Below are 23,461 nucleotides of genomic sequence, written 5' to 3'. Positions count from 1 at the left end.
TTATTTTCAAGTACATAGGAACCACAAATGCCTTTGAATATAATGTAATATTTAAAAATAGAAATGAATCCCTGGGAAACCAACACAGTTTTACAAAGAAGGTTGAAGCTGGTTGGGGAGATCAAAAGCAAGAAGCTAAAAGTTATTGAACTGTCCCGATACAATGACATAGTTCGGCCTGGATTGAGGGAGGTAGGAATGTCCACAGATAGAACAGGAGACTACACCGGGATCTTGGGTTCTATACAGCATTCAGCTGAGCAGTGGAGCAGTGAGGTGCAGATAAGAACACTCGTTCGAAAAGGCCATATTAGACTTTAGATACAGCGTGGAAACAGGCCCTTCGGCCCACCAAGTCCATACCGACTCTGCAGACTTTCTGCTAGAGCTGTGTGGTGCAGATAAGAATGATTGTTCAAAAAGGCCTTGTTGCTTGTCTACCACTGAAATTCTGCAAATGCTGTCACTTATGCTGGTAACCAGTGCCGTAGTAGGTAGATGGTTCGGCTGAACCTTACAGCTGGAATTTTGCCAGTAGCAATATGGTGATAAATTCTATTATGCGTTAAATCTTTACAGGATCTTATGATGTTAAATTAGCAGGGAGATTCTGTGTACACAAGTGTGAATGGACATGACACAGATTTAAAAAAAAATTTATTCAATATAGTTGCATGCCTGATTATGAGAACTATGGCAATCATTTGGTTTAAACTGCAGAACTGTCTGCTCTGTATCTGCCACTTTGATAACTACTGTGAAATTGAAAATCTTATTTGGATTTATTTTTAATGTTATGTGTATAAATTATGCATCTGAGACATTAATCATTTGAAATGAAATAAGCTGTACCTTAAGATAAAGTGGACAAATTGCCAATGTAAATGACACAACTCTACTGACAAGATAGATACATTCTGATTGCCATTTGACAGCAATTTAAGAGAGTGTGCGTATTTGTCAGCACTGACAATGATTACGAGGAACTGAGCTCATTAAGATGGTAACATTCGGGTTCGATCACGCGGGAATGGCCCATTCAGCTGATTTACTATTGCAATTGTTGATGACATTCCAACACTGATTGTTTCTGAGTGGGTGGAAATTATTAATGAATATTGTGTAGTTGGTGCTCATGACAATCAATACTTAAGAATTTGTAATGGAAATATCCTTTTAAAGTGGAAATGCTGGTTTTGCGATCGTTGCTTGCAAGGACATTGTAGCCCTGATAACCAGAAATCAGAAGAAAAGCAAATTTTGCTCGGTTTTGTTCAAAGCTTTGTCAAAAACAGTTTTCCTGTGCAAAAGATGTTGTGAAAATGTGCTCAGACTGCCTTATATTCTAACTGCATCGATTAGAGTCAAAGGGTCATACAGCATGGAAATGGACCCTTTGGCTCAGCTTGCCTGTGCCAACCAAGGTGCCTCATCTTCATTAGTCCTACCTGTCCACATTTGGCCCACCAGGGGTTCCCAACCTTTTTGTACCGTTTACCCCATGGCACTTTATTAGCACATAACAATGTTATTTCACTTATTTATGAACAACTAATTATGAACAGATACCGGTACACCAGAATCAAACGCAGTCAGTCAATGAGAAAAATTTTGTACAATCCAGAATCACCAAATTTACCCCATCGGGGTAAATTTACCCCAAGTTGGGTACCCTTGCTCTGAACCTTTCCTATTCATCTACCTGTCCAAATGTCTAATAATTGTTGTTATAGTTTCTGCCTAAGCTACCTCCTCCAGCATCTCGTTCAATATACCTACCACCCTCTGTGTGGAAAAAGTCGTCTCTTCTCAGATTCCTATTAAATCTTTCCCATCTTTATAACTCTACTCTTTCTCCTCAATAATATAATCTCTTGACCCGAAACATCACCCATTTCTTCTCTCCAGAGATGCTGCCTGTCCCGCTGAGTTACTCCAGCTTTTTGTGTCCCATCCTCCTACGCTCCAAGGAATACAGCCCTAGCCAGCGCAAACTCTCCCTATAACCTCATCTCTATTATTTTCTTCTATACGTGTACTTACGATAAATACAGCATAATGGTAAGTAAATTAAAATCAAATGGAAAAAGTGTAATGGGAACTCTGATTTATTTCTTACACATTTGAACACTGGATATCAACCTCGTTTGTTAGTTCCCAACCTCCAGGTTCAAATATCACTAGACGATCGCCTGCACCATTACTCTGTGTTGCTATGTAAAGGTTCAGAAGCTGTAAGAAAAACATAATCAATACAATCATCAAATTTATTATCGGCATAAATGCTGCATAGTTTTTCTTCTAATGTTCTCATGATTACTGGGTTGTGCTCGCCTCGACCTGTCCTGACAACAGCGTTCTGACCAGCCCGACCAGAGGGCTTCAACATTGGGCCGTCCATGGCGGTGACCACAGAGGGTCAGGGCCCCAACCATGGGTGAACAAGGGAGGAGGAGGAGTCTGAACTGTATTCCCTTCCACCACAATGAAGTACGCTGTGGTGGATGTCTGTGTTGAATTATGTTGTGTATTGTGTCCCCTTTTATTTGCAACGCTGCATGGTAAATTACATTGCACTGCACCTTATGAACTTGAACTTGATCATCGCAAGGTAAAATTAGGAATCCAAGTTGGGTGGGACTGAGATAAGTGGGAGGGAGCATATGCATATATGTAACTTATGAATATGATAATTGGTGGGGATAAGTGCATCAGTAGTGTGGGCAGAGCCCCATTAAAGACACACTTTTACATCTTCCAGCAGTCTGAAAGCTAAAATCTATTTTTGAAAAGAACGAAGGAAAATAATACAAATAGCTTCAGGTGCACAACCTTTTATCCGAAAGCCTTGGGACCAGACACTTGTCGGATTTCGGACATTTTCGGATTTCAGAATGGAAGATTTTTAGCGTAGATTAGGTAGGTAGCGCGGGCGGCTTGAAAAGTCTGGAGCTGCTGCCTCCTCCCCGGTGACCGGGAGAATCATTGCATAAATGTTAGTCAGTTAGTTTGGAGGGATTTTATGTGGTGGTGGTGGAGTCGGGGTGAAGGGGGAAACTTTAATTCTTAATCCCCTACCTGGTCGGCGACTCCCAACCTCGCGGAGCTGGGGGCTCTGTCCGGCCGCGGGCGGCGCCGGTTGTAGCTCCGACCCCGGCAACTCTACCCCTGGCTGCGAGGCTCCAAATCCAGCGCGGCCCTGGGATACCAGCGGGGAGCGGGCAATGCCTTACCGGGTCGCCGTGCGGCAAGCTCCGGAACGCTGTGGCCGCCGACACACAACATCGCGGAGCGTCGCTGGATTTGGAGCCGCGGAGCTGGGGGCTCCGTCCGGCCGCGGGCGGTGCCGGTTGGAGCTCCAACCCCGGCAACTCTACCCCTGGCTGCGCGGCTCCAAATCCAGCGACGCTCCGCGATGTTGTGTGTCGGCGGCCACAGCGCTCCGGAGCTTGCCGCACGGCGACCCGGTAAGGCATTGCCCGCTCCCCGCTGGTTTCCCAGCGCTACGACGCTGCCGACTCCCGACATTTGCGGAGCTGGGGCGTCCGGCCGCGGGCCGCGCTGGATTTGGAGCACCTCGCAGCCAGGGGTAGAGTTGCCGGGGTCGGAGCTACAACCGGCGTCGCCCACAGCCCCACCGGCCACTGCGCTGCGGAGCTTACTGCACGGCGACCCGGTAAGGCATTGACCGCTCCCCGCCTCTCCGACCAGGTAGGGGACTAAGAATTAAAGTTTACCCCTTCACCCCCCTTCACATAAAAGCCCTCCAAACTAACTGACTAACATTTAAGCAATGATTTACAGATGTTTAAGCGTCTCCCGGTCTCCAGGGAGGAGACAGCCGCTACAGTAGTACAGACCTGGGTTGACCGTGGGTCGTTTTGGGTCAAGTTTGGCGCCAAACGCGAGCTTTGGTGCGCAGACGACATCTGGAAAAAATGGCCGGTTTTCGGAGCTTTTCGGTTTCTGGAACACCGGATAAAAGGTTGTGCACCTGTAGCTTCAACGATCCTTAGTGCAGTTTTTTAATTTAGTCTACTTTATTGCATGTGTCATGTCAATATTAGGCACAGTGAAAAGCTTTTTTTTTTGTTGCATACTATCTAATCAGTGGAAAGACTATACATAATTACAATCAAGCGATCCTAATTTCAACAATAGCAATGTAGTGATCTCTTCTCTTCAAGTTTGAACTTCCCACTAAAACAGGAAAATCTGTGTAATGTTATGTATTTCCCATTATATTGCTCTCGATATGCCACTATTTTTGTACAAAGATATATCAGCCAGATTCCAGAAAACCCTAAATGCCAGTGAGGATAATTCTGTTTTAAGAATTCTCTGAGAATTCTGAAGAATGAGATGTTACCTGCTTCTCTCCCTGCAAATGCAGCCTGACCTTCTGAATAATTGCATGATTCTCTGTTTTTCTGTAAAATTTATTAACTATGCAGCTGAATCTATGACCCTTGTGTATTCTTTCAGCATACTTTGATTTCTGCTTGGCCTAGCTGCAATATTTTGGCCACATGCCAGTTTGATGCACTATCATTAGAACATTTTAATGAAGTTATCCTCCAAGCAACCAGAAAATGTGGGTGAATTTGAGACAGCTCTGTGGAAGGTGATGGAAAATCAAATGGGTAACCCAGCATGTACAACTATCTTGCTAATATCACAAATTGTAACGTTTTCAAAACATTATGTGTGGATCATGGACAAACCTGTGATATGAGCAAAAATTGGAAAGCTTCAAACCTTCAAGCTATCCAAACCATGTTTACTAAATTTATCATATGTTGGAACATTTCCTGTCATTGAGCAACCTTCAGGTTCAAATTCTTCATCTAATTATAAATTTTATCAATCGCCCATCATCTGGATTTAAGGAATATGAGTAAGCTGCACTAAAATAGGTAATGTTAAGGATAATGTAGTTTGTGGTTTAGTAATTAGAACAGGCGAGATTTAGAGAATTAAAATGAATCCAGTGGATGGGTACAGCTTAAGCCTGCATGGGTCTGTCCTGCAAATGGATTGATTTCCACTGAAGTCCAACTAGCTTCATTCACTCCATAAACTGTTGAGAGCACTGGTTACAGCAAAGATCATTGAGCCAGACACCACTTGAAGTACAGCACTGAAGACCTGTGCTGCAGAACTAGCTGCAATTCTGGCCTTTAGATTGTAGAGATACAGAGCAGAAACAGGCCCTTCGGCCCACCGAGTCTGTGCCAACAAGCAATCACCCCATACACTAGCACTGTCCTACACACTAGGGACAATTTACAACTTTAACCAAAGCCAATTAACTTACAAACCTATACGTCTTTGTGGGAAGAAACTAGAGCACCAGGAGAAAACTTATGCGGTCACAGGAAATGCCTAGCCCCGAAACGTCAGTCTCCAGAAATGCTCCCTGTCCCCCCGAGCTACTCCAGCTTTTTGTGTCTATCTTCAATACAAACTCCCTACAGACAACACCTGTAGTCAGGATCGAACCCGGGTCTCTGGTGCTGCCATGGCACCTAGCTGTGCAAACAATTGCTATAATTTCACCTCTGTGACAATGAGGAAATTGTCCAATGATGCCTATTCAAAAAAGCAGTATGAATCTTATTGCTTATTGATTCTAACCTTAATCATCAGCAAAGTGAAGGCAGCTATAAACAGAGGTATCAAGCAACACTTATTCATCATTAATGTACTTCCCAGTAATGCCCAGTGTTTCTCTAGGGCTTTTCATCCCCAGACAATAGACTTATCATAACCTTGGTCTAGGCTGATGCACCTGTCATGGACTGATAAGCTGAATTTGAGAGGTACATTCAGATTGATTGCCCATGACATTAAGGTTGCTCTTGGGGCATCAAGGAGCCCTGATACAAATGGAAAATGGCTTCCTTTCATTCCAAGGCAGGAGAGGGTAGTTCCTATTATGTACAAAGGAAGATGCTTTTGGTCACTAGTTCTGAATCCTGGAACTCCCCTGCCTATGAGCAGTGGGAGTATCCTCACCAAAATAATTGTAATTTTGCAATGAAACAGCTCATCACTGTCTTCCTAAGAGCATTGGAGATGGGCAAAAAATGTTGGTGTTTCCAGCAATGCCTAGATCATTAGAAAAGAACCCAAAAACAACTGCAGATGCTGGAATCTGATAAGTAAGCAGTCTCTTGAATCTCCACTCATTGCCCCTCAGTTTCTACCTTCACCCCACCCCCCTCCTCCTGCCTGACTTCATTGGCACATAATCCCCCCTCCTCACCTGGTTCCACCTATCATCTTGCAATCACTGCATCACTCCTATCTCTCACCTATTTATAACTGATAATCTCTCCTCTACCTTCTCAACCCTGATGCAGGATTTTGATCCGAAACATCGGCCATCCCTTTGCCTCCGCAGATGCAGCTTCATCTGTTGATTTCTTCATTTTTCTGTCCAGCTATGGAGTTTCACAATTATGTCAAATTTTGAAAAACACTAGGAAATATAATAATTCCCAGGTTTTTCAATTCCAATTCTTTCAGAAATCTGTTCTGTATTTTCTGCTTGAGCTGATGAAGGATGAATCGTTAAATGAGTTAATAGTGTTAGTTGATTGACCTTTATTAATCCTTGCCATTTATAATCTCCACTACACATATATGTACGCCACCTATTATATGGTATTACGGTACTACACAGTACTACTCTCTGGAATTCTCTGCCACAGAAGGTAGTTGAGGCCAGTTCATTGGCTATATTTAAGAGGGAGTTAGATGTGGCCCTTGTGGCTAAAGGGATCGGGGGTATGGAGAGATGGCAGGTACAGGATACTGAGTTGGATGATCAGCCATGATCATATTGAATGGCGGTGCAGGCTCGAAGGGCTGAATGGCCTACTCCTGCACCTAATTTCTATGTTTCTATGTTTACACTAACAAGGTCAGCCAGATCTGAGAAGCCACACTGAGCTGGGTATGAATGGCTGACAGTTTAAATGTTCTGGATTACTTATGGAATAAATACTAACCTTTCACTATGTGTGTTGTGGATCATTCTCAAACATGGTGTCAGAAGTGGGGTATGAGCCTACGGAGAGGAGACGGCGAATCCACAAATTATTATCCCATAGCCAACATGAGGGCAAAATGGTCGAATCCTACATCGGTGCCCTGAAGATCATCGCTGCAAGATGCCACTTCCAGGACCGTGATGTACTCCTCCACGGCAGACTCGTATATGGCATCCTGAATGACAAGGTGAGAAATGAACTACTCCGGGATGAGGAGCTCACACTAGCTAAGGTTGAACGTGCCTGCCAGGTTGCTGAGTACACTGACACCCATACCAAATCCCTGGGATTGGGAACCCCACTCTGCCTACGATGTCCATGCCTTCTATAGATCCCCGCAACAAACATTAACAGCACCTCGACAACCACCTACAGCCCCAGGAAGGGTATTTGAAACCCTCAAACAACTAACGTCTTGCGCCCCAACCCTCACATACTTCGATGCCAGGTTACCCGTCACCCTCACCTGTGATGCCTCCCAGTATGGGCTGGGCGCTGCTTGCCTACAAGACGACACAAAGGATCCCAGACCGTTCGTCTATGCCTCCTGTACCATGACCGACACAGAACAGCGCTACACTCAAATCGAGACGGAGTTACTCGCGGTAACTTTTGCCTGTAATAAATTCAAGGACTTTATCTTTGGCAACCCGATCACGATTGAAACCGACCACCAGCCCCTGGTCAGTATCCTCAGTAAACCGATCCACACGGCACCAGCTCATTTACAACTCATGATGATGGAACTACAGAAGTATGACATCAGACTAACCTACAAACACGGTAAGGACATGCACTTTGCTACACCCTCTCACAGGCACCTCGCCCCACCTGCGAGAAACACCTGTCTGATGATGAGCACGAGGGGTCATGATGGTCTCCTGCCTTCCATTCGGGGTTTAGACATCCTAGTGGCACAAACAGCTGCAGACGAAACGCTACAATTGCTTGCCACTGTCATCCACCGCGGCTGGCCAGACAAACAGCACCAAACTGGCTATCCACCCGTTCCATCCTTTCCGCGACGAACTGGTCATTCAAGGCAGCATTATAATGAAAGGACATAAGGCAGTTATCCCAAAGTCTCTTCGCAACAAGTACTTTGATATTGTCCATGGGGGCCATCTTGCTGCAGAAATAACCCTTCAATATGCAAGAGGTATATTCTTTTGGCCTGACATGGCCTATCTGACTACAAATGCGAGAAAGTCACTGCCTGCCTGATTTGCAACAGCCTGACCCCACACCAACAGAAACAACCACTTCACCCACACCCCACACCGGGCTTACCCTGGTTGTTGGTTACCTTTTTGATTTCTCGTTGACCTTTGATCTCCGATGTTCTATGAAATTGTAAACGTTGACTCCGAAGTTCCATGTGGAATCTTTATTGTGCCTCGGGGAGTCAAACATGACAAACTGGAGAGCAGGTCTGGGCAATTCTGACCGATGGAATGCCCATTAAAAGGGCTGTGATCCGTAGGTTACATCTGGACTCTCTTCCAGTGGGGGCACTGCCAGTAGTTTCATAAAATCCTTTTATAATAAGTGGCAACTCAGTGCGATCTTAATCACAATAAAACTAGGGTTGACAGCTATTGGAAGTACTTTATTTCAGATAAAAATGATTGGCTGAGTTTGGGATCTTCCTTAATACCCCACCAAGATTTAATTCTATCTTAGTCAATGGAAATTAAAATAAATCAATGTGTAATATGGGCAATCAAACCAATCTCATCAGATTGGGTGGTGTAGATTAAAATTACTTCTTAAGAATCTATTTTGTGACTTTTCACTGCATTTTCGTGCCCTGTAGTCTGAAATATATCTCGGGTACTGGTGTTAAAAAGAAAAATGAGAAATATATAAAATAGGCTATTGATTTGCAATATTTTCTGAGTTCAATTCCACAGACTTTGTATCATATGGCACAGGGTAGGATTTATTTTTGATGATGAGGCTTATCTAGGATTTTACATTACATGAACATAGACCATAAGACATAGGAGCAAAATTAGGCGATTTGGCCCATTGTGGCTGCTCCACATGACTTCTTGATTTGTTCTTCACGATTTTGCTATTATTTGGGCCAAGTTCAGACACCATTTCACACTTTAGGAAGCCAATACAATCTGAGGATCATGTGCTGGGACATCTGACTGTTTACCTCATTGCTGGATTCAGCAAAGAGTCCAACAGTGAAGCAAATACTCCCTGAAGGGACATTCTGGATGGATTTTACTTCCGTTTCCCAACAAAGTGCCAGGCAGGACTGACGTAGGAACATGACCCTTGGATGAATAGGTTCACCAATCCTGTTGGGAAAAGTGAAATACTTGCTCAACTTACTTTATTTAAATTATTTTTGTTACTTGTTATTGAAATAAATGTGTTAAATTATTTTGGTGTTGATGTTTTTCAAAATTTGAAGATTTCATACTGTGTATACCTGATATACTAGTTTTCATACTTAAGAAATTCAAAAATGATTGAAGTGCCTTTTTACAGCCTCTAATGGGAGGCAGATTGTGAAACGTTGTCGGGGCATTGCAGGGATAGGGCTAAGATCAAATTGTCACAGACTCAGCTCTGCTTCTGCCATCCATCACACAAGGGTTGAGATGGGATGTAGTAATTTCCTTCAGCCATTTGTTTTTGTACTGTGTAGATGCAGATGGACAGAAACCACAGGCAGTAGGTCAAGTATGGAATGTCCTTGACCCAAAGTTCAGAATTCTATCGTTTTTATTATACACATTTTAAACCAAATCAACAAAAATGATAGTCAATTCCCATCAAGCTTACTTCTATATAACATATAACCATATAACAATTACAGCACGGAAACAGGCCAACTTGGCACTCGACACTTATTACTATCCAAACAAAAAGTTAGCTAGGTTAATGAATATTAAAATATCCCATTGATTTGCATATTTTATCTAACTAATTTTTGATTTCTTGCATCCTCTTCAAATTTATTTCTTAGTTTGATGTTATTTCTGAATTTAACAATATCATATTGCAAGATATCATACTGCTTTTACAATCACTCCAGCATTCAGAGTCTGAAAATCTAAGCATCTCTAATATAATCTCAGCACAACTCCAGTGAGAATGAAGTGGAGGTGTTGTATCTGATTGGATCCAGACGCTAATTAAATGTTTCTGATTTTAGCTAGGTATAACTTCTGCCTATCCAGAAATGAGTGTGATAAGAGGAGCAGCCATGGATGGAGCATCTCGGCCTAGAGTTTCTGCAATCTAATTTTGGAGAAACTTAGCCTCCCCTGACTTTCAGTTTGAATGAATGAATAACTTTATTGGCCAAGTATTCACATACAAGGAATTTGCCATGGTGCTCCACCCGCAAGTTACAACATGACATACAGTGACAGTTAGGAATGACACATAAAACATTTGGCTTCCAGTCATGTACTTTTCCTGGTTTAAGTTTAATTAGCTCGCTCTTAAAGTCAAACTTTTTGTCTGGATTATTCAAAGTGTGCTCAATGAAGCGGCAATTGTTCAAAGTGTGCGCTCGTGCTGCTTTGAATGGAACTTTTTCCAAATTATTTTAAATGTGTTTCCTACTAAATGAAGCTAATATATTTAGTTTGCATTGGATAGTACTTTAAGTGCCAGATTAATCATGGTATTGACTGGGAAAAATGTGTTTAAAATGTTTTAGAGTACATCCATTATGACATTTATTGTGCTGCGTTTCCTATTTCGAAAATGTAGTTCCATCTGCCATAACATTTAAATGAAATATCGTCCCCAAATTAAGGCTGAAGAGCTCTGAAATTGCTTGTAATTTATTTCAATGTAAATGCCTTAAATAAATTTTCAAATGCATAAGTGCATTACAGTATTTAAATTAAGATAAATGATATATTTTTTCCTATAATCTTAATTTTAAATGAGTTTTTAACGTACTTAATTTTGCATCCAAGGATCTCAGCTGTGTATTTGTATCAGATCACTGGCACAAATGTAATCGTGTGAAGCTTTTTTTATTCAACATTATATGAATAAGATTGATTTTTATTTCCAGCGTGGAACAGAATCATGGATGGGATAGATTTAGAGGGATGTGGGTCAAACACAGACAAATGGGACAAGATTAAACGGGAGTCTTGCTCGGCATGAATTAAAGGGCCGTTTCCATGCTATACTTTTGATCTTTGTGTCAGATCTCACTCCTCTAGATATTCTGCAAAGTAGATTTGATCAGGAATTGTGCTTATGTTAATGACCCCTTCTTTGCATCATTGTGGCCTTCTAACACCAAAAATTCCCATGCAGCATAATGTTAGTACAGTGTCACACTGTTTCAGGCTTATTATTGGGCTTTCTGGATGCTGGGTAGTCAGAGACGCATCTAATGAGTTCCACTGGTAGTTCTGCATATAGAAATCGTATGAAGGGACTTCCGGTGGCGCCATGGAGTAGTAAGAGGCGCTCCTTTTAGCTCTACTCCGAAAAATGCGCTAAAACGCGTTAAAATACCTGAAAAAGAAAACGGACCGAACGAAAAACACTTACCGGCAGATGCCCGACGTGACGTCATCAGAAATCGACATAGACCGACTGGATACCGGTATTTTAAATGAATAAACGGATTCTACCTACTCCACCTCAGATTCTTCAGAAGTTTCCTCCTCTTGCAGAACCTGCAGTTGAGAACCCGTTGAGAATCTGCATGGAAACTTCTGAAGAATCTGAGGAATCTGAGGCAGAAGGACTTATTCCTACCATGGAAGAGCAAATACAAGAACACGAACAAGCTTTAAGACGGGCTATGGCAAAAGACTTTGGAGAAATTTTGACGGAAAAGCTTGGAAAGCTAGAAACGAAACTTGATGTCGGGAATAAAGAAATCTGCGGAAAAATTGACGCTCTACAAGTTCGAATCGAAGAGGTAAACTCCGTTTTGAAAGGAAAAATTAAAAGGGTTGATGAAGATATTACTAAAAATTTGGAACCCATCCTTCTCACCTCAAAAAACAAAACAACGATATCAGAGGACTCGAGGCCACTACTACGGACATCTCTGACACAACGCAAAGACTGAAGAAAGATCTAGATTTCTTTATTCCCGACATCAAGTTTTGTTTCTAGCTTTCCAAGCTTTTCCGTGTTTCTGGGCAACTGGCCAGAATAACCAACAAATGCCTAGATCTTGAAGCTCAGTCTACACGTCAAGAATTGTTGGAGTGAAGGAAGGGAAGGAAAATGGAAAAGATTCTCGGGTCTTCACTGCCAACTTACTTCAACAGGTATTTAATCTGCCTGAGAGACCTAAAATTGATCAGGCACATCAAGTTCAGAGAGCCCGATCAGGTGCTGGAACCCCACCAAGACAAATTATTCGTAAACTACACGACCTACCAGTTCTTGAAGACATCATGAAGAAAGAGGCAAGTGCAAGAACCCTGATGTTTGAAAGAGAAAATATAAGAATCTTTAGAGACTATCCAGCAGAGGTTGTCAAGAAGCGAGCGCTTTTCACCAAGACCCATGTTATCCTCGGAGACATTCCAGACTGAAGATATGGAATTATGTATCCTGCCAAATTAAGGGTCACATACGGAGAATCAGAGCGTTTCTTCATCGACCCAGAAGATGCATTTAAATACGGACAAGATTTTAAAAAGAACTTAAAAAGATAAGTAGATAAGTAATTTTTGGCATAGCTCTGTATGATTACCAGGGCTATGGCCTACTGAACCTTCACTGAACCTGTTTGTTTAGATTACACCTATTATATGTATTTATAAGGGGTAGACTGATATAATGTGTTTTTAAAAATATATATATATATAAAAACCTGCATATAAGATGGCCAACAGCTTCACAGAAACATAGAAAATAGGTGCAGGAGTAGGCCATTCGGCCCTTCGAGTCTGCACCGCCATTTAATATGATCATGGCTGATCATCCACAGGCGGTTAAGTCTAGACATACATATCAGAGGTAAATTGGAATGTAAGCGGGGAGACTGTTCAAGGTCCCCGTGTTTACTAGGAGAGTGTTCAAGATCTTTGTACTACTCAACATTAAAAACAATTTAAATGTATGGTAACGACATAATTCACAAACAAATTATATAATTAAAGCTATGATGATCACATAAAATACTAACAAACGTACTAATCTGTTTATTTTAACCTAATACCTAATACTAACCCGTTTATTTTAACTTAATACCTAATAGTTATGAGATTTACTAATTCTAGGTAATGGTCAATGTATCAGTTTATGCTTAAAACATGGTTAATATCTATCCGATTGGGGGGATTGGAATTTCCAGTAGTTTACCAGGTCAGAGCAAGAGGGAATATGTTAGAAAGTTGGTTGAGGAGGGGTAAGGGAATCGATAGTTATGCGGGTAGGGCGTAGAGGAAGGAGATGTGAGATTGGGAAGCAGCAGGTTATTGTAGGCTGGATTTAGTGTGGACTATCGGGGGAACTTGGGTGGGATAAGACAGTTGGAGAAGAGAGTAAGTCACAGGGTGGCTCTAGTAGAGGGGTCAAGTAGGTACTGGGCAACGAATATTAAAAACGTAATCCATTGGATGGACAACACATGCCAACAGGTAAAATGGTTAATAATGGAGAGAGAGAGGATTGTTCGCTTTTTAATATAGGTGCAATTCCTCTCTCTCCGATAAATTTGAAGAAAACACTATATGCGAAAAATCTGATTATCCACAGTACCCTATGAATCTGGAAACAAGTGAAGTCAACCCTTAAACTGAGAACTGTATCTCTTCCCTTACCAATTGGCAACAACCCTCCGTTCAAATTGTCTATTTTGGACAAAACGTTCACAAATTGGGAAAGATTAGGAATTAAAAAACTGGGAGATCTTTATGAGATGTTGCCAGGCACACTAGATTAATGTATGAATAGAAACTCGGATTCAAACAAGTTAATATCATATCTGTATAACACTCTTTAAAATATACAAACCCCATCGTCAGAAGTAATTAGAAGAGCTTGGGAAGATGAGCTTGTCCTAAAAATTAAAAAAGACAGATGGGAGGAAAACCTATATATACACCACTATTCTCTTAACATCAGGCATTTGTTAATTCAATTTAAAATACTGCACAGACTCTATTATTCAAAGTCTAAACTGAATAAGATCTTTCCAAATGCATCTCCTATTTGCTATAAATGTCTTCTTCAGGAAGCAACTATAACCCATTCCTTTGTCTCGTATAAAGTTACATAATTTCTGGAGAGGAATTTTTGAAATTTTTTCCAATACACTAAAAATAAAATTGGACCCCGACACGGAACTGATCACTCTAGATACCTCAGAAGCCTGTTCTGAGCTAACACTATTTCAAAGATGTTTCCTTAATTATGGCCTGATAACGCCGAAAAAACTAATACTTACATTTTGGAAACGTACATCTGTCCCTACTCTTAAGATGTGGATTACAAACATGTCCGACACACTGCATCTTGAAAATATCATACTTGTCTTCTCGGCAGAAAAAACAGATCACTTTTCCAAGACGTGGGCACCCTTCATTGATTTCTTACAAGGATAGTAAGGTGCAAGACAACTTTGGATTTAAATCTAACTCTGGGTTGGGTGAAGTGGGTGGGGGGGGGGGGGGATGAGAGACAGGTATATCACCACTTTTCTTTCTCTTTTTCGTTTTGTCCTTTTATTTTTTTCTATTCCTCTCTTCTTTCTTTCTTTTATTAACTCTTTGGCTACACTACTTTGGTAGTCTAGGGGTTCTATCTTTGCACATCCCACTCTCTCTCTTTCTTGCTTTTTCTCATTTCTTTTCTTCTAATTCAAAGCTAAAAAGTTAAAATTGAAGCTGTACAATAACAGTATAATTTTATATGCTGTTGATTCTACTTTTGTACATTTGCTTCTAATAAATAAATAGATAAATAAATAAATAAATAAATAAATAGACAAAAACAAATAGATAGATAGATAGATAGATAGATAGATAGATAGATAGATAGATAGATAGATAGATAGATAGATAGATAGATAGATAGATAGATAAATAAATAGTATGAATGGATGTTTCCTGGGTGGTCCTGCTGTAACTGTTTGATGAGTGGAAACTATAGCCAGACATCACAGGCAGTGTTTGGGTTCTGTAGGATAAAGATTAATAACACCATAAACCAAAAGCTAATACAAATGCCTGAATGAATATCAGGAGAAGGCCACACAGCCCTTCAAACTCTCTGCCATTTTATTACATTTTACAATAGGATACGATAAAACTTTATTCATCCCCGGAGGGAAATTGGTCTGCCAACAGTCACAACACACAACTTGGTACACGAAAACTTGAAATTAAAATTAAATTAAAAGTGAGAAAAAAGAAAGAAAAAGACAAGCGATTGTTGGCTGGCTGCCATCTCTTTTCTCCCACCCCATCTCTCGGCGTTCTCCAAAGGACTTACCGTAACTGTGCCAGCCGTCTTTTACCTTCCTGTTCATCGAGGGTGTGAATTTCAGACAGCACTCACCCGCTTTCCCTGGCCCCCGTCTTTGCGATGTGTTTGTGTGTGTAGATGGTCGATGCGGTTCGCGGTTTCATCGCTGACGGTCGATCCAGCTCGAGGTTTTTCAGGCGAGTGCCCTCGAGCTTGAAGGTCAAAGACAGTCGCTGAAAAGTCTAGTTAGTGGGACAGGCTTTAAACTTTCACCAGTCTTTGAGGCAGTGATTTCATAATTCTCTGAGACCCCATGTTCTGGATCATGACATAAGAGGAAACATCCTCTCCATGTTAATCTTATAAAGACTGCTCTAAATCTTATATTTTTTAACTAAGTATCCTCTCATATTTCTAAATACCACTGGACACAAACCTAACGATACACAAAATGACAGATGCTGGAACTTGGAGCAAAAAAAGAAACGGCTGGAGGAATTCAGCAAGTCATTCAGCCAGATGGAAGAGCTCATATTTTGGTTTGAAACCCTAGATTAAGACTGGAAACATTGAGGGAGGGTGGCCAGTATAAAGGGGAGAAGGGGAGATGAGGAAGGGGCTGGTAAAATGGGTGGACCTAGGTGGAATGAAGACTGATGAATTTTCATAACTGGAGGCTCGAGCTGCAAATGCTGGGCTTTGATAAGTAAAGAAGTTGATGTGGAACCACAGAATAGAGCCCTGATGGGCAGATGGAATGAGATGGGGGAATGGGTGTGAGACACAGTACAGTAGAAGCAAATATGCAGGTAACAGGTGGATAGAATGAGATGGAGGGAGGGGAGCAAAAATCGGTGATGGAGGGTGCTGCAGGGGCATATGGAAAAAAGAGTGTGGGATAAACTTAGTGAATCAGAAGAAGAAAGAAAGAGGGAGGAACACAGGAGGAGAATATTACCTGGAATTGAAAAGTTCAATGTTCATGCCCCGAGGCAAAGCCTTTCTAAATCAAAAACAACAAAGACTTGGATTATCTGTGTAATTGGACTCCTCTGCTCATGGCTTGACTTAAATTCCAAATTTCTGGATCATCCCCAGGAACTGCAGTAACGCTCTGGCATTTTTCTCAGTTTGCCTCTTGTCATGGCATTAAAGAGGTCTCATTTTCTTGAAGGAGAATCTCTGTATATCTGAGGGAGAGAGACAGCTGATAAGCAAGAGGGGGTAAAGTTGCTGTGGGTAGGGGTGAACAGCCCATAAATGCCGGGTTTAGGATACAATCAGTTGAGCCGCAATCTTATTAAAGGTGAGATCTGGGGGGAAAAGGCTGAGTGGCCTATTCCTGCTGGGCATTCATATGTTTGTAAAAGAAAAGACATTACAGAACATCTGACCAGATCGTGCATGCGTACTATATTGAATCGTGTGTACTATATTGAATTTTGCTCCATGGAGCTTTATATTGTATCCTGTACAAACAGTTTTGAATGGTGGAGGCTCGTAAATAAATCTTTGCCTCAAGGGTTCTCCATACTGTAGGTGGCATGGCTGAAAGGTTTAACAAATTAATACAATACAGCATAATCACTAATTTCTTCTACCTCAGGCTATCAGAAACTCCAAGCAAAGAAGGATCACTGCATTAGCATAATGCCTCAAAGCCCTCCGGTTCTTCCTCGACCAGAGGAGCAACCTATACCCAGCCACTGACACTCTCCTCCGCCTAGCGGAGCTGGTCCTCGCCCTCAACAACTTTACGTTTGACTCCTCCCATTTCCCCCAAACACAAGGCGTAGCTATGGGCACACGCATGGGCCCCAGCTACGCCTGCCTCTTTGTCGGGTACGTTGAACAATCCTTGTTCAATACGTACCAGGGCCCCATCCACGACCTCTACCTCCGTTTCATTGACGACTGCTTTGGGGCCACCTCCTGCACCCACACACAACTGACTGACTTCATCCACTTCACCACCAACTTCCATCTGGCACTCCAATACACGTGAACCATTTCCGACACTTCCCTCCAATCCTTGACCTCACCATCTCCATCGCTGACCGCCATACACTACAAACCAACTGACTCACATGGCTATCTGGACTACACGTATTCCCACCCTGCCCCCTGTAAAGACTCCATCCCCTACTCCCAATTCCTCCGCCTACGCCGCTTCTGTTCCAGGATGAGACGTCCACACCAGGGCATCGGAAATGTCCTCGCTCTTCAGGGAACGGGGATTCCCCTCCTCCACCATAGATGAGGCTCGCACCAGGGTCTCTTCCATACCCCGCAACACTGCTCTCTCTCCCCATCCCCGCACTCGCAACAAGGGCAGAGTCCCCCTAGTCCTCACCTTTCACCCCACCAGCTGGAAAATACAACAAATAATCCTCCGCCATTTCCGCCACCTCCAACGTGACCCCACCACTCGCCACATCTTCCCATCTCCCCCCATGTCTGCCTTCCGCAAAGACCGCTCCCTCCGCAACTACCTTGTCAATTCTTCCCTTCCCTCCTGTACCACCCCCTCCCTGGGCACTTTCCGTTGCAACCACCGGAAATGCAACACCTGTCCCTTCACCTCCCCCCTCGACTCCATTCAAGGACCCAAGCAGTCGTTCCAGGTGCGACAAAGGTTCACCTGTATCTCCTCCAACCTCATCTACTGCATCCGCTGCTCTAGATGTCAGCTGATTTACATCGGTGAGACTAAGCGGAGGTTAGGCGATCGTTTCGCCGAACACCTCCACTCAGTCCGCAATAACCTACCTGAACTCCCGGTGGCTCAGCACCGGTGAACTCCCCCTCCTACTCCCAATCCGACCTCTCTGTCCTGGGTCTCCTCCATTGCCAGAGTGAGCAACACCGGAAATTGGAGGAACAGCTTTACAGGAAGGATATGGAGGCTTTGGAAAGGGTGCAGAAGAGGTATATCAGAATTTGGCCTGAGTGACAGAGTCTTAAGGGCCTGTCCCACTTATGTATCCTTGGCACGCAAATTACGCGACCTTTTGGTCGAGTTGAGCCGCGACGGTCCCACAAAGGTCACGCGCGACTTCATTTGACCGCACAGCCGTCTGGAGCGCGTGACGTAATTTGAAGATGGACGCAAAGCTGGAGTAACTCAGCAGGACCGGCAGCATCTCTGGAGAGATGCAATGGGTGACGTTTTGTGTCGAGACTCTACTTCAGTCTGAAAAGAAGGGTCTTGACCCGAAACGTCACCCATTCATTCTTTCCAGAGATGCTGCCTGTCCCGTTGAGTTACTCCTGCATTTTTTGTCTATCTTCAATTTTCTTGGCCCCGCTCTGGGAGTAGAAGTGGGGGCGGAACCGGACCGCAACGGCCGTGAGCCCCAGGCCGAGTTTGGCGATCGTTTGCCTGCTTCTGCTGTTGCTGGAGGTGAGACGTTGCATCGTGCCCGGGTCTTGGGTCTGTCCCACTTTGGCCATTGGCACGCAAAGACTTTGTTCGCTACAAAAATTTCGGAGTCCCGCGCGATGTCGCGCACAACTACATACCCCTCCGCGCTTCTCAGTGGGACCGGCCACAAGGTGCCCGTGCGCCTCACGCGACCACGAGGTCGCATAATTTGCGTGCCATGGACATGTACGTGGGACAGGCCCTTTAGTTATCGGGAGAGGTTGAACAAACTTGGCTGTCGGAGGTTGAGGGGAGGCATGATAGTCATGAAAATATGACAGTCATTGAAAGGGACGGCAGTCAGAACCTTTTTCCCAGGGTGGAAATGTCAAAGACTAGAAAGCATAGCTTTAAGGTCAGAGGAAGAAAGTTTAGCGAAGATGTTTTTTACATCGAGAATGGTGAGTGCCTGGAATGCTCTGCCAGGAATGGTGGTGGAGGCAGATATAATAATGTTTAAGAGGCTTTTAAATAGGCAGATGGATATGCAAGTAATGGGAGGGAGAGATCAGTTGCATACAGAGGAGAATAACTTGGCATTATGATCAGCACTGACATTGCGGGCTGAAGGGCCAGTTCCTATGCAGTATATTTCTGTTCCATGTTCTTAAAGAACTGGAAGCACACTCCCTGTTCCCTGCACAGCTGTTAGGTATTGTTAAAGCTTATTGTTATAGTTATCAAGACCACTTGCGGAATTACTTTAGAGTCATTGTGCGAGTTAATGACAGCAATAAACATATTGGCCAATGGTTTAATCTGTGCAATTAATGCATTTGTTAATTAATACAGATGGAACACTGAGCTGTGTAAGGAGCTCTTAAAATAGCTCTCCTCTGTATCATGCCATTCTCATTACTGGCATCTCTTCTGAATATCATTTAGTGTAACTGAGTTCCAAATCAGGACATATTATAATAGAAATATTATACTCATAAAGCAAACATTACTGTACTCTGCACCCTTGTGCACCATGTCGCTAAAGTAATTGACATTGATTTGAGTTTCATAACAACATCACATGAGCAGGTTTAATGGTTCAGACTGTACTGAATTGGAAGCCTTAACAGTGGATCGTCTGACATTAGATGTCAGTCAATAATGTTACAAATGCCTATGGAAATGTGTTTCATGTTGGGGCGAAATGCTCTATAGTGCCTTGACGCCACAGTAGGAATAACTCCTCAAACTGTCCTTTTGTTTTGGTGGTAGAAGCAATGCAGACTGAGTTGTCATGTTGTTTTTTTTCAAGCAATTGTTATCTATGTGATGATGATTGTTCATCTCTAAATTAATCATACCTCAAATGATTCTGCATTCACATTTCAGGGCCAATGTGGACTTGATTCACCATTCATCTTTCAGAGTGCCATTGAGCCAAGTGATTATGAGACTATGATGAACAATAGTGCTTCCCTACTTCAGATACAGAATATTTATTATACATGAATCTCTTCAGCCTTGCAAAAGATGCCTCTCCTTCATGGTCGGGAAGATTTGAGTTATTATCTCTTGTATTGCATTGATTTCGGAAGATCCTTCAAATCTCCAACCTATCATTTACCTTCTACATTTGAATGAGGGGACACCATAACAATAAAACATAAAACTGGACAATGCATTTGCATATCTCAAGTTTAGTTTAAAGATACAGCATGGAAAAAGGTTCTTCAGCCCACCCGAGTCAGCACCAACTAGTAATCCCTGAATACTGACACTATCCTTCACACACTAGGGACAATTTACAATTTTACAAAGCCAATTAACCTAATAACCTGTACAGCTTTGGACTGTGGGATGAAACAGGAGCACCACGAGAAAACCCATGCAGGTCACAGGAAGAATGTACAAACAGCACCCGTAGTCAGGATCGAATCCGGGTCACTGGCTCTGTAAGGCAGCAACTCTACCATTACGCCCCTCTGGAATAATTGTCTCCAGAATAATTTCATAGATTCCAAGTGGATTAACATTAAAAACATTTTAAGTAATGTAATAATTTGTAATATCATATTTACATCTTATAATAATAAATCAGACTGGTGCTCTACTTTTGTGAGTGCCAACTAGCTTGTTTGTCTTATTTACTACAATGTTGCATGGGTCTGACTCCCTTAAAGGCCATTCTCACGTTACGAGCTGACACAAGAGGTGACCCGAGTTAAACCTCGTGGTAATAACGTACGATTAACGTATGGCATTCGTGGTCGCAACGTAGTGCATCGTGGCGCTAACGGCAGGTTCTCGTGTAACTTGTCTACTCTTGCAAAAAATCAAACATGTTTGAAATTTTCCACGAGTCAATTTTACTCTTGTGGTTAATAATTGAAACATTTTAACTCGATTTAAGAATGTAGTGGCCCGTGCGTTTACCTTAGTGTATCGTGAGTCTACCGTGGGAACACTTTAACTCAGCGGGCAGGCAGCAGCAGATTGTCGCTCCCTTCAATTTCCCAGCAACAGTCACCTGCCATAACGCGAGAGAGATCATGCACTGTTGTAGGTCTCCTTTGCACGTCGGTGTTTCTGTCTTTCTCCACTCATTGTTGGCCCCATCTGTCACCACCCCCACCTACACCCCTCTGCTTCCCGGCCATGTGTGTGACTCCTTCCCTCCCCTCTCCAGCTCCCCGCCCATTGCACTGGCGCGAGGGCTTTGCACTGTCTTCACGTCGACGATGCCAGCAGGTCCGTGCCAGTCACCGGAGACGTCAGGACCAATGGGACATCGACCCCCAGGCCCACCAGGCCCACTGCAAGCACGGAGAACCCAGAGACCCACAGCCAACAGCAACTCCAGCCCAGCCCCGCTCCAACTCCAGAGGAACCCGGGTTGCGAATGAGGGGGCGCAGCTTGTCGCGCCGTAGTGGCCCATCGGGGAGCGGGTTCCTGTTGGTCCTGACATCTCCGGCCACCCCCCCGTACAGGAGCTGAGACTGGGAACTGTACCGCCCTTGCAGGTGAGCAGGAGAGTGTGGTTGTTTGCAGTTGCAGAGGGAGGGGGCAAGGGCTGTACAGTTCCCAGTCTCAGCTCCTGTCCAGGGGGGTGGCCAGAGACATCAGGACCAACGGGACACCAACCCCCAGGCCCACTGCAAGCACGGAGATCCCAGAGACCCACAGCCAGCAGCAACTCCAGCCCAGCCCCGCTCCAACTCCAGAGGAACACACTCCTCGTAGGGGCAGAAGCTGATGGTGTGCAAGGTACGTCTTGTTCTTGGGGTGGTGGATGAGGGGGCGCAGCTCGGGCTGTGGGCGAACTGCCACTTGTCGCCGTAGCGGCCCATCGGAGAGCGGATTCCTCTGGAGTTGGAGGGGGAGGGGGGTAGTGTGCTGTTTGATCACCCCCTGCTATCCCAGGGACAGCGAGACACAGCGGCTTTTGAGACTGGTGGGCAATCACTACCAAAGTTCTGCCCACACAGTCAGTACACCTCTCCTACACTTGTCTCCCGCACTAAGATCATCTCGCAGAGAATGATCCCAGCCTAACCTTCCCTATTCTCTCCTATTCTGCAAGAAAAAACTACATTGAAGACTCAAACCCCTCCCCCCCAAACTCTCTCCATCTCAACTCACGCCTGGGCACCAAAGCAGCTCAGGAGGCAAACCCTGAGCTCCGTCTCACAACAATCTGATGTGCACATCCGTTCACATTCAAAGATTTAATCTCCCGTCTCCCCGCAGTGTGTAGACATGGCAGTAAATTCAATTAAAACATATCAAACCTGTGTGTTTCAAACAAATCATAAGCATAACTGCTCTGGCACTGGATGGTGCGCATTTTCCCTTTGTAGGTCACATCAATAGATGCGGCCGCGCTGAATTCTATCTTTAAAACAAAGCCACAGGATGGAGAGGTCTTCTTTAACACTGTTGCTTATTAAAACATAACACTGTTGCTTATTAAAACAAAACTTCAATCAGGATTGGCTCAAGAGTAACTCGGGAGACGAACTGGGAACATCGCAGAAATGACAAGTAAACATGAAACTGCCGTCTACCCGTGGGAACTCAGTTAACCTCTTGATCTTTCACTTGTTATATCGTGCTCAACCACGACCCCTTCACTCGGGTTGCCTCTTGCGTCAGCTCGTAACGTGGGAATGGCCTATTATCATGTTGCTAATCTGGTTGATAATCTGCATGTTGCTCGATGTGACTGACCATAGGGCAAAGGCAAATATAATGCCTGAAAGTTGGAGTGGGGTACGACCAGGGGCGCCAGGGAGATGGCCATCCCTGCCGGCAGTCTGTTAGTTTTTTTTCATCTTTTGTTATTTTTAGTGTTTGCTGAAAGTTTGATATAATGTACTTTGGTTTGTTTTATGTGAGGGGAGGGGGGATCGCCGGAAACTTTTTTTCAAGTTCTTACCTTCCCGGAGATGTGATCATTTTTTGGATCATATTCTCCAGGCTCTGCGGCCTACCATCGCTGGAGCTGGAAGCCGGCTCGGACTATCGTGAGCCCCACCGCGGGGCGCGGACTTAACATCGGAGCAGATCCCTTGCCTGGGATCGCTCCCACCGCGGCCTGCGGACTTACCA

The 23,461-nt window shown here is 43.6% G+C and overlaps 1 protein-coding gene across 4 annotated transcripts in view; it reads left to right on the top strand.

Moving 5' to 3' along the window:
* The window catches only part of LOC129696663 (cAMP-specific 3',5'-cyclic phosphodiesterase 4D), a 221,791-nt gene extending 200,810 nt beyond the window's left edge, over nucleotides 1-20,981 (top strand). For 2 of the 4 annotated variants that reach the window (XM_055634770.1, XM_055634780.1), the window contains exon 4: nucleotides 20,242-20,976. In XM_055634770.1, the coding sequence (XP_055490745.1) occupies nucleotides 20,242-20,311 (70 nt within the window). In that variant the 3' untranslated portion in view covers nucleotides 20,312-20,976. Of the gene's footprint in view, nucleotides 1-20,241 lie in introns of all 4 variants that reach the window. The other 2 variants (XM_055634790.1, XM_055634762.1) reach the window with 2 other exon arrangements.
* Nucleotides 20,982-23,461: the final 2,480 nt, after the last annotated feature.

This window comes from Leucoraja erinacea, chromosome 1 (assembly GCF_028641065.1).
Source record: "Leucoraja erinacea ecotype New England chromosome 1, Leri_hhj_1, whole genome shotgun sequence".
Classification (NCBI taxonomy): Eukaryota; Metazoa; Chordata; class Chondrichthyes; order Rajiformes; family Rajidae; genus Leucoraja; species Leucoraja erinaceus.
This window is presented reverse-complemented; position numbering and strand designations above follow the sequence as displayed.